We start from the raw sequence: 12,819 nt of genomic DNA, 5'->3' as shown, positions 1-12,819 counted from the left end.
ATTCATACTCTCTTTTCACCAGATGGACACAGCAATTGCAAAACCCCTAGGAAGGTGAAAGAGAAGGGAGCTGGGAGAAGGAGAGGAACTACAGTGTTTGGTCAGACATGCTGACTTGTATTTAATTGCATGAGGACTAAAATCAATTGAAAACCAGAAATTGGCACAACATTGTAAACTGACTATACTTCAATAAAAATGTATCAAATAGTAAAAAAAAGAAAACAAAAACAAATAAAAACATCCCTTCTTCTTTCCTCCCCTTTTCTCTCTTCCTTTCTCTTTCCTACTCTTCCCCCTCCCCTATGCAACTGAAAGATGAGTCAACATGTCCCAGAGCACCTTCAGGCTCTACTAAAGGAGAGGCAGAGGCAAAGCAGTCCACCCACGCAGGAGCAGAGCTCACATTCTAGAAAGCATAGTGCTCTTGTCTCAGATGACCTGAAAAAAGCACAGGGACTAATTCCAAATTTTAGATTTCCCAAAGATCTGATTCAAGACAGTTTTTAAAAGTTAGTTTAATGTCTGGAAGGAGAATTTAATTCATTTTTAACCTAATACCATAACTATAGGATTCTTTACTCATATAAACGAGGGTCATTTAGGGAATGGAACTCATGAAGGAAATAGTGGGGAAGAAATACTTTTAATAAACTTACTGCTTCCTACTTCTCCATATGCAGGTATGACCAGCTCATCAGAGCTAAACTCTACATATTCCAAAACACTTTTGCTTTTCAGCTCTGTGTTGTTAAGTAAAGGTAAATATAGTTTTGCTAGTAAGGTTGTCCTTTTACTTTTTTCATAAACCTAAATGTAAAAGAAACAGTTGATAACTCACTGAAAGTACAACGTAGAAAAAATGAGGAAAGAATAAAGAAGAATGGTGAGAAGTAAATTAGAAATGTAGATTAGAATCTGCTGATCTAAGGCATATAGCTTTATTTTGCAATTTTTGCAGCTGCTAATGGTATGATTTATCCCTAGACAGGATTCCTTTCTTTCCCTGACTCTTAGTTTGTTAGGATTATGTGCTAACTGATGAGATGGTAAAGGATTCAAAATATGTATTTATCTATTTTGGGAAGGGGGCAGATTTTTAAACTTCAAGTGGTTGCATTATTATATCAAAATTTATTTTTGGTACAGTAGTAGGAAAGTACAGTCAGTATATTTTTAAATAGGAATTTCAACAGAGGTACATTTTAAGATAATAACTTGACAGCACAGATGAACAGAATGAATACAGCCTTTGATCAGGGATAGCTCAAAATTATTTTAGGCACTGTAACAATAACTTTGATTTAGATTTGTAATAATAATCTTCTCCTTACTCCTCAAACTCCACCCCACACTCACATACACAAATCTTTATTCTCTCCTAACTTTTCCTTCAGGTCTAGATGCAAGTTTAACCCTTATATTAGTCACCAAGACTTCTTGTCTAGACTCCTTTACTGTCTCTGATTTTTCTCCATCATCCTATTTTCTTTTTCTGTCTGTGCAGGAATTCTTACGGTGGGGTCTCTGGGCAGGGATCAGGGGTCTGGAGTATGTGTCTTCTTTCACCAGATTCTTTAAGTGATCCAAAATTTTAAAACAGATGAACAAACATATCAAAAGACTGAAATCACCCCAAGTCAGGGCGGAGGCAGTTTGGAGAAATCAACACTCACAATGGCTATAAAACTCATACTTCAAACAACCATCTTCCATCTCACTAATAAATGAATAATAATGCTGCACATCTAAGGTTGGTAAGAATTTCAGCAGGAAAGAATAGAAATATTTAGAACAAATCAAATAATTTTGTAGTTATAACATAAAAGATGAATTATAAATATGTTATAAATATCTTATTTACCCATATAGATTAGTCATCTCTTAATATAAAAGAAATCACTTCTCACATATAATAAATAGTATCTGACAAGAAATTTAAAATTACATATGACATAAGATACAAAATTAAATGACAATGCATACCTCCAAGCAAATTGTTTCAGGCCAATATATTAACTGAATATTGAAAATTTGCTGAAACATGACTTTAAAATCAAACTGTAGGGGAGATACTGAAGTGCAAGAAACCTGTTTATTGTTGTACAGTATTTTAATAAAATATTTAAGCTTCTGAATTTTGGCTCTCCTCTTTTGTTCATGCCTAAAAGTTAAACAAACTTTTAATGAATCCATGAAAAGCAAACCAGATATAAAATATTATTCTTTTCAAAATGTACCTCAACATATTAAAACATGATCAATTTAGAGGACAAATGTCATTGTTAAGCCCAATATCATTCTCTATATGTGGATAAAAGCCACTCTTACTCAGTCAAATGTTATTTTAAAAAGATACTTACTCAAAAATAGAAAAAGGACTAAAATCAGGGTAGTATAAATCATTCAGCTATTGATTTTACTAAATTATAACTTAAAGAGACTATAGCACTTACCCACTATAAGATGTCTTAGGAGAGGAGAAAACTGAGGGACTTAGGAACGGGGGTAGGAGAGTCTGAATCAAGAATTCAAAAATATTTTCACACACATACACACACACACACACACACACACCATGTAAAACAGTAACTTCAAGGAGGTGGCTCTAAGTCAACAGGCTTGCTGTGTCCTCTTAAAGGTCTTTGTGAATCCCTTTGGGCTTTAGGTTGTAAAGCCTTTTTCTCCAGGATGTTCTTTCTCTGAACCCAAAGATCAGACAGGCAAGCTAGTGAGGTTACTTTCCTGGAGCATCTATGAAAACACTTCAAAAATGGATCCATTCAATGATATGAAACTCCTAAACAGAGTCTTCCATCCATTCATTCATTCGTTCACTCAGCCAACATTTATTGAATGTCTTCTCAGCGGCAAGACAACTGACCTAATGATGTTTAAGACTTGATCCTCGATCCTCTTTTTCAGAGGGTAGAAGACCGGTTGGACGATAAGCCCTAGGTTGAAACATAAAACCCCCTTCCTATCTCCACCCTAGTGACCCTATGGGCCCCGTATCTCCCTGCCCCCCGTACCTGCCCATCTTCTCTCTTATCTTCTGAGAAGGTTAGGGGACAAAAGATTACATATTCTTTTATCTCCCTCTTAGCTATTTTTGAACTTCCTCTCAAGTACCTTCGAACAAATAGTTTAGTAAAATTTGTCCTTTACGTTGCCCTCTGAAAGTAGTCTAAATAGTGAGCTTATGAACTGATTACGCAGATTTGTTAATTCAGGATTATGTTTATTTTCATGAAACTTTGCCTTTTTCTTCTCCTGTAAACTCTTTTTAATTTTTCTTTAATACCTGTACTCCTTTCATCTCTATCCTTGATAACAGTATATTATTCTTTTCTGGAGAATCAATTCTTACTCCACAGGACATTTTAAATGGATAACGACAGCCATGCCACATGATAGCAATAACTTTGAAAAGATATAAAGCATCATATTTCGCCTTGACTTTCATTAAGTTCTAGCCTAGGATTTCCAACATAAATATCTTCCTCCTTCTCTTTCTCCTCTTTACTTCCAACTTCCATCTGATGGCTCCTGTTCTCTTATCCTCATTTAGACGGTCCTTTTGTATGTGTGTCTTGCATAATAAATTATCTCGGGCCTTTTTTGGAAGTAGATGCAGAACAGAGAAAACACTGCTTCACTGCTGTACTGCTCTTGTAAGAGAGAAGGTCATGATAGTTGTGCCTTTGTCTCTGCTACTCTTTGTGTTCATTTAAAACTTTAAGCTCCTATTTATTCATTTAGTGAACACAAATATTTATTACGCAGCATATCTTCCAGCACTGCTAAATGATGCCCATTCACAGACTCCAAGACAAACTGGTACGGAGTGTCCCATGGGACAGAGACGCTGAAAGCTGTGCCTAGTTCAGGGCTCCAAGTTGCCATATCCTCCCTAAGGCGGATGAGATCCAAAGGCCCAGAGGTGGGAGGGGTGGGGATCGGCATGATGCCTGTTTACGCATGGACGTCCTAGGAGCAGGGGGAAAACCTTAAAGCTCAAGGAAGAAGTCACAGCTGGGAAGGAAAGAAGCTTGTCCTGTCAAAGTAGAAAATTCCCCAGAGGGTCCTTTCTATGAAAGCACGAGGGTCCTCCTTTAACAAGCAAGGGCGACCACATAATCTCATTTTTTTACAGTGGCTTTATATCCCACCATCTATACCTCAACAAAAATTACTACCGGAGCAAAACAAAAACCAGTCATCAAACCAAACTGATTAGTGTCCCACCTCAGTCATGAATTTCAAGTGTGACCACCATCCTTAAGATGAGGATAATACCATAGGGCTATGGTGGCAATTAAATATGCAAATATATTTTTTAAACTTAGCAAAGTGCCTGGCATATACTCACTCAAGAAATCTAACATTATTAAAAACAACACAACTACTAGACAATATATATTAATGAAATAATCCTGTAAAAATGCTTACAGTGAACACCTGGATAAGTCTGTTAGTTCTGCTGTGAAAGAAAGTTGTGGCTTTATTCTTTCAATATCCATTTCATCAAATTCTGAAGCTAAATAAGAAGAGCTCTAGAAACAAAAACAAATATATAATTTACAAGGTAAGTTCATTGCTTAGGACAATTATTCTTAACAATTAAACTTTTATTTCTTATATTTTTCATTTTGTTGGGTAACTGTTACAAATACCAAGATTCCCTATTTTGCCAATTAAATATTTTATAACTAGTTACGATGAGTTGAATGTTATTTTGCAATATAAATACCTCCTGTTTCTCCCCATTCTTAAATGCTTTTCCTTCAGTTTTCTTCTTAGTCTCAGGCATTTTTGACAGTTCTTCCTGTTTTTGTTCATCACATTTATTCACTTTCATCCTAATTAATAACAGAATTATGTAAAGCAGAAATAATGCAATTATTTGAGAGTTGTTAGTGATCTTGCCAATACTCTCACACACACACACACACAATCTCTTAACAACAAAAATTGTACAGTCTAAGGAAATTGTCAATATGATAACGACTACTACTGCTACCACCACTGACTACTACCACCACCACCACCACTACTGCTGCTGCTGCTACCACCACTGACTACTACTGCTGCTACCGTTAGCGTCACTAACGACTACTACTGCCACTACTGCCACCAGCTAACCCTTCTATCTTCCATGATTCTGCTACTTCATTCTGCCACCATCACTTCATAAAACCTGCTCTAGTTTCTCGATCAGTAACCTCCATGTGAGGAAGTCCAATGAACACTTTTAGTCCTAGACTTAACGGATTCTTCAGAAGCATTAAACACTGTTAACTACTCCCTCCTAGTTAAAATACTCCCCTTTCTTTGTCGCTGTGGCAAAACAGTCTCGCTGGCGTTTCTCTGTCCCTCCTCTGCCAAGCCATCCAAACAGCTTCTCAAGATTTAGCTCCCGGCGCTCTCCTCACCTCCCGCTCCACCCTCCCCCTACGCAGTTCCATGCACTGGTGCAGCTTCAGTTACTGTTACTCTGCCACAGAATTCCACGTTTTTCTTTCTAGCACAAACCATACATCCAGCTGCCCTTTCATTCCTTTTTTAGGGATATCTCAAAGGCTTATCAATTTCAGTATACCCAAAACAAAACACAGGAAGAAAAGACAATCTGACCTTCGTGTCTAGGTCCCAGGTCTTCCTGTTGTAAGTACTGTCTTTCCCGTAGGCCTGGCTACAAGCTTATTCAGTTACGTACACAAGGTGAAGGCTTGTGGTGAGGTCACAAGTAACAAACTTAGCCAGGAAATGCAGTTCCCAGGAGCATCTTCCAACATCTTTTCTAGTTGATCAGAATGATACTTAGCTCAAGCTAAATACCCCATTTTAGGGTAGTAGGGGCTAGCTAGTCCTGCTGGGGCCAACTGGGGGGTTTGGGTTGGAAGTCTGTGGAAGCAATGTGGAGAGGCCGCCCAAGCCGAAGTTCACTGGGAAAGTTGAATGTTAAAGATCAAAAAGAACAAATGCAGAGCCTCCGGTGGGACTGGAGTTTAGAACTGAGAATAAGGCTAGGTGGCAGGCAATATTGGTCCAGAGCCAGTTCTGAACAAGCTTATGGCACCTGCGGCTCTGCTTTTCTGAAAGAGGGTTCATAATGCCTGGGTATATTAGCCTGGTGTAAAAGATTAGGGCCAAGTCAGCAAGTTTACATGAATTCAGAAATCTAAGATAAACAAAATTCCATGCTGCGTTAGGTTTAGAAACTGTCAGAAGCACTCCTGTTAAAAACCACTGCAGCAGGAAAAAAAATCAGCAAAGCTAAATATCTTTCTTAATTGCTTGAAATTATACTAATGTTTCATAGTTTTGCGAAACAAAAGACCCAGGACAATGGGTTGTGGGAGGGAACCAGTTATTCCACAGCTTAAAACAAAAATAGTTTAAGTGATAAACAAATCAAGTTTTAAATTTGTAACTATTTCCTCTGTAGACATGTTTTTATGACTTATATGTTCCACCTAGAAGTATGATTGCTGGGTCTATGTTTAACTTTATAAGAAAGTGCAAAACCATTTCTGAAGTGGCTGTACCATTCTGCATTCCTACCAGCCATCAATGAGAATCCCTGCCTATCAGCATCCTTGCCAGCATTTGACTTTTTCCTTTCTTCTCTTTTTGTTTTGGATTTTTGCCATTCTAAAAGGGGTGTACCGTATCCCACTGTGGTTTTAATTTACATTTATCTGTTGACATAATGTTGAGCATCATTTCATATGTTCATTTGCCATCCATACACCTTCTTTAATGAACTTTCTGTTCAAATTTTTGTCCATGTTAAAATTGAGTTGTCTTATTAACTTGTAAGTACTGTTTATATTATATTCAAGATGCAAGTCCTTTGTTGACTACATCAAATAGTTGTCTAACTTCTGGGTTTTTTCCCAGTTACTGTGAATTCCTAATTATTCGTGGGCAGCTCCTGAGGAGACCTACAAGAACAATAGAGCAGCCACTCACCTCTGAAACTGTAACTTTATTAGGGTACTTGTAAACCCTTGCCGTTGTCGAAGGGATTTTATCTGTTTCCAAGTCCGTAATATACTGTGTAGAAGGGAGAAGTCCTTTTTTCTTTCTAAATCATAGAGCTGTTTTGTATTACTACAATAACAATGGTAGATCAAAAATATGTTAGTGGCTTAGACTGTAAGCCATTAATAATGGCCTAGAAGAATGTATTGCACTTACTCTTCTGGATCCCCCACCTTCTGCTTTTTTTTTTTTTTTTTCATTTTACTCACATTTTGATATAGAGAGTGAAATTCCTTTTAGAGAGTCATGCCTCTTTTACTTAAAGATTTTTCACATTTTAGCTCTGCTAAAATCCATGTATTTCCAGATTTTCTGGACATTCTGTAGTGTATTTATTACACTTTTTCCAGATTAACAAATAGAACCATTGCTTCAAGTTTTGAGATACTTTGCGTGATGGGGTAGGGAGCAGATTATTTGGATACTGAAATAATATACTGTTTAAAGATGCTTATTCTGGCTTCTTCACTTTGCAAACACATATAGTATGGCAAATTACAATGATTTTCTTTTTTTTCCCCCTTTGTCTTTCAGCATTTCTGTCTTTTCTTTTTTTAATTGAAGTTTAGTCAGTTACAATGTGTCGATTTCTAGTCAAGCATAATGTCCCACTCATGCATATATATATATATACACATTATATATATACACATTTTATATATATATATACACACATTCATTTTCATATTCTTTTTCATTAAAGGTTATTACAAGATATTGAATAGAGTTCCCTGTGCTATACAGAAGAAATTTGTTTTTTAATCTGTTTTTATTTATAGTGGTTATCATTTGCAAATCTCGAACTCCCAAACTTATCCCTTCCCAGCCCCAACTGATTTTCTAACGTTAAATCATCCTTGCATTCCTGGAATAAGCCTAGCTTTTACATTATTTGATAAAATTCTGTTCAGCGTATTTGTATCTATTTCACGAATGAAATTAGGCTGCAAAAATTTCTGTATTGTTGTTAGGATTTAATTTCAAAGATAAAATAACCTCATAAACTAAGTTGAGAATGTGGTCTTTTTCTACTCTTTGGGAGTTTTTGAAAAATAGAAGTTATCTTTAAATCAAAGGTTCTCAAGCTTTATTGTGCATTAGAATCACCTGAGGGCTTGTTAAACACAGATTGCCAGGCCCCACCCCCAGAATTTCTGATTCAGGAGGTCTGTGGTAGACCTGACAATTCACATATCTAACAGGTTTCCAGGTGAAGTTGAAGCTGCCCTCTGGGGACCACACTTTCAGAATCACCACTTTAAATATTCTATAGAATTCTAGTTTTGTCATCTGAGCCTGGAGTTTTCTTTGCCAAAAGGTTTCAAATTACTCATTTGATTTCTTTAACAATTATTGAATTATATATTTTTTTTTCCCTTCTTCTTCCTTATCTTGGATATATTCTAGTTAGTTGCATTTTTGTAGATATTTGTCCTTTTCATGTAAATGTTTATATTCTTTAACATAAAGGTGTTTAAAGTATACAGCATCGGTAGTAACGTCCCCCTTTTTTTTCCTTGATACTGTATATTGTGTATTTGTGCTGTTTCTTTTTTCATCAGCCTTGCTCAAGTTTATCAATTTTTATCAAATTTTTGGATTTGTTGATTCTATCCTAGGTTTCTTACTAACTTCTGTTCTTTTTATTTCATTTCTTCTATCCTTTTCCCTAACTTCTTAAGAATGCTTAGCTCATGCATTCCCCCCTTCTTTTTCTCTATGTAATTAAATAAAATTTCCTCTGAGAATTATTTTAGCTCTGACAAATTTTGATACATATTAATTTTTTATCAGTAAATTCAAAATATTTTCCAATTACCAATATGATGTCTTCTCTGACAGATTGTTGAGACATGTATTTCTTAATTTCCAAACATATGGAGATTTTCTAGCAACCTTTTTTGTATTTTTGTGTTGGGTTTCTGCACTGAATGATTTAAATCCTTTGAATATATTGAGACTTTGAGATTTACTGAGATAACATAAGGTCAACTTCTGTAAATGTTCCGTATGTTCTTGAAGAGAGTGGTATTTTGCAGTTGTTGGGTGCAATATTCTGCAAATATACCTATTAGTCAAGTTTATTAATCATGTTCATATCTTCTATATTCTGAGTTTTTTTGTTGTTTTTAGTTTCATTAATTACTAGAAGTGTGTTAAAACTGCCCCACACATTTGTGAATTTGCTATTTCTCCTTGTATTTGTCAAATTTTTCTTTATATATTTTGAAGCCATATTATTGTATGCTATATGTATATTATGTGTATGTACACACATGTGAATTAAATCATATATTCTCATGTGGTTTATTATCTCTAGTAAAGCTTTTTGCCTTAAAGATCTATTTTACCTTATATTATCATACTATGCCAGCTTTCTTTTGTTAGTGTTTGTATGGCATATTATTTCTCTTATTTTTATTCTCTTTCTATATCCTTATGTGCTAATAAATAACATATAAATAACATAATCAGATTTTTAAAAAATTATTTTAATCCAGTCTATCAATCTAGGTAAAAATGGATCACTTAACCCATTTAGATATATTTAGGTTTAATTCTACCATTTTCTTTTAAACTTTCTACTTGTCTCATCTGTTTCTATATTCCTTTTTCTCTATTTTTTTAACCTTCTTTGATTGCTTGAGTATTTTTCATTATCCCATTTTCCTCTTCCATTGATTTGAAAGCTGTATCTTTTCATCCTCTTCCTTTAGAGATTGTAAGTTAGAATCTAAGTCCTTGATTTATCAAAGTCTAATGTTAAGCTTTACCTTTACTCTCCTCTTGGTCAGTGCAAGTATTTTTAATCACACTTACCCTTCTCCATTGTTTACTCCATTCTAGAAGTTTTATATTTCAACTCTCTCTGTGTTTTTATATCCCATAAAACATCACTACATCATTACATGATTGTTTGTTGAGACCTACGTATCTACCATATTCTTTGTTTCTCAATCTGTCCTTCCTTATTCTGTGGTCATTATGGCCAATGACTGTTCTTTGCTTTAAGTTTTAATCTTACAAATAATACTAGTTTATTATTTTGTAAATACTGATTAATTCCATTCTATTCATTCACTCATTCATTCGACTAATATTTATTGAGTGCTCACTATGTGCCAGTACTTGTACAAGGCATATGTCAACTTTCTCAAGTGATATTGTTTGCATTTAACTAGGTTATTCTGGGAAACCAATTATTTAAAACATCTTGCCTCTAGTGGTTAAGAGTCTGTAGAACCACTTCAGGTAAATGGGCAGGGAGTCAGGGAAGTTCTTTAACTATCAAATAATTTCACAGACAGATAGCTGTAATTTCTTTGTACACAGTTTAATTTTCTACCCAATAAGTATCTCCCAGTGAGCTTTCCTGCTTTTGGAGATTCCATGACACATAATCATGTGTTGTCTTGGAATTATTTTTCCAGTTATTTCATTCTTTCCTAGTATCTCATCTTGTCTATTAGCCAATGGTTCCCAACTTGTAGACCACTTTTTAACAAAGGTCCTTACACTTATATGCTCTTTGAGTATGATCTTTAGACTGAATTAATGATAATATATCTTGCACATATGTGCGTGTGGACTAATTATCAAATATATACAAACACTTGAGATAAATATAATCCAAGTCAATTGAAAAGTATTAGTAAACCCATAGTAGTTTTTCATCGTTTTTTTAAATAAATAGATATTAAAACTACAACTACTTCCATGTGACACCTCTGTGATACATTTTTACACAAAAATAGGTCTTTACAAAAGGTTGAAATTATTGCTTTAATTACCTGAAGAGTAAAGATTTTGTCATTTTCTTATGTCTTCAATAGCATTGTACAATACTCTGTCTAAAGAAGTTACTTAGTAAATGCTTGATGAATACATGAATGGTATAAAACCTACCTTATCTGCCAATAATAATCCTGTAAAGATTCTGCGGTTAGCTGGCTTCTTTCCAAATTTTCATTTGCTAATTTGGTAGCATCTGTCAGTGCTTTAAGCTACAACAAAGAAAAGAGCCTTTTTGGCACATTTCATCTACTTGTCACCAACACTGCAATTCACCTGTCAGTCTAGGTGTATGCAGCAGAAGCCCAAGTGTATAACTTTTTGTGTATTACAGTCTTATCTTCCAAAATACATTTCATTTAAGCACTTTGGGGCAGAAGTGAAAAGACCCTCAATATTTGTCTAAGAAATGAACATTATACCTTGAAACTTCTCAACAATCAGTTTATCAGTTAATATAAGGAAATGCCAGTCAATCAAAATGACAGCTTGAGCACAGGAATCTACCTTATCTTCTACCTAAAAATCCCATGGTTACAGAAAAGATATCTGTCTATCTGTATCCATATCCACTGCCATCATCACATTCACATCTATATATCTCTCTATGAAAGAATAGGTGCATGCCAACATAGGAAAACAAGAAAAATAAAATCAAGAGAACAAAATTTGCAGAGGAAAGTAAAAAACAGAGAGAAACATCCACAGAGAATATCCACAGAGAAATAAAACCAGAGGAAACTACATCCTAAAACATGTGCAGAAGAAGTCTTTCACAGTTAGGGACAGTTTGTGGGAACTCCAAGACTATGGTCAACTAATACAGACTTCTACTGGAAGATAAAAGAGAAGACCTCAACAAATACAAAGACATGAAATGAGGAAACCCAAATTTTATAAAGATAAAACTTCTTTCAAAATTAATATAATAATATAATGCAATTACAATAAAAGTAACAGGATTTCAAAAAAATTCTTATCTTTTATTGAAGTGTAGCGATTTACAATGTTAGTTTCAGGTGTACAGCAAAGCAATTCAGTTATACATACACATATGTGTATATGTATATACACATATATATGTACATCTATATTCAGATTCGTTTCCATTACAGCTTATTACAAGAAACTGAATATAGTTCCCTATGCTATACAGAAGATCCTTATTGTTTATCTATTCTGTATATAGTAATATCTATCTGTTAATCCCAAACTCCTAATCTATCCCCCCATCTTTCCCTTCTGGTAACCACAGTTTGTTTTCAGTGTCTGAGAGTCTATTTCTAGTTTGTAAATAAAATTTGTATTTTTTTAAGATTTCACATATAAGCAACATCATATGATATTTGTCTTCCTGTGTCTGACTTCACTCAATATGATAATCTCTAGGTCTATCCATGTTGCTGCAAATGGCATTATTTCATTCCTTTTTATGGCTGAGTAATATTCCATTCTATATATATACCACATCTTCTTTATCCATTCATTTGTCAACAGACATTGAGGTTGTTTCCATGTCTTCTATTGTAAATAGTCCTGCTGTGAACATGAGTCTTTTCAAATTATGGTTTTCTCTGGATATATGCCCAAGAGTGGGATTGCTGGATCATATGGTAAGTCTATTTTTAGTTTTTTGAGGAATCTCCATGCTGTCCTCCATAATGGCTATCCCAATTCACATTCCCACCAACAATGTAGGGGGGGTTCCTTTCTTTTCCCACACTCTCTCCAGCATTTATTATTTGTAGACTTTTTAATGATAGCCATTCTGACTGGTGTGAGGTGATACTTTATTGTAGTTTTAATTTGCATTTCTCTAATAATTATCGACATTGAGCATCTTTTCATGTGCCTTTTGGTCATATGAATGTCTTCTTTGGAGAAATGTCTGTTTAGGTTTTTGCCCAATTTTTGATTGAGTTGCTTGTTTTTCTGATATTAAGCTGTATATATTGTTTGTATATTTTGGAAATTAGT

At 34.7% G+C, this 12,819-nt stretch overlaps 1 protein-coding gene across 1 annotated transcript in view; it reads right to left on the bottom strand.

The window, feature by feature from the left end:
• Window positions 1–12,819, bottom strand: part of LOC105084369 (protein CC2D2B) — a 35,057-nt gene that overhangs the window by 873 nt on the left and 21,365 nt on the right. The window contains exons 9-12 of the mRNA XM_064488297.1: window positions 10,957–11,054; window positions 6,979–7,119; window positions 4,754–4,862; window positions 4,453–4,556 (exon numbers count right to left, since the gene is read on the bottom strand). Coding sequence (XP_064344367.1) covers window positions 4,453–4,556; window positions 4,754–4,862; window positions 6,979–7,119; window positions 10,957–11,054 — 452 coding nt within the window. The remainder of the gene's footprint in view (window positions 1–4,452; window positions 4,557–4,753; window positions 4,863–6,978; window positions 7,120–10,956; window positions 11,055–12,819) is intronic.

This window comes from Camelus dromedarius, chromosome 8 (genome assembly GCF_036321535.1).
Source record: "Camelus dromedarius isolate mCamDro1 chromosome 8, mCamDro1.pat, whole genome shotgun sequence".
In the NCBI taxonomy this organism is placed as follows: Eukaryota; Metazoa; Chordata; class Mammalia; order Artiodactyla; family Camelidae; genus Camelus; species Camelus dromedarius.
Note: the sequence above shows the minus strand (reverse complement) of the source record. Positions and strands in the feature narration are given on the sequence as shown.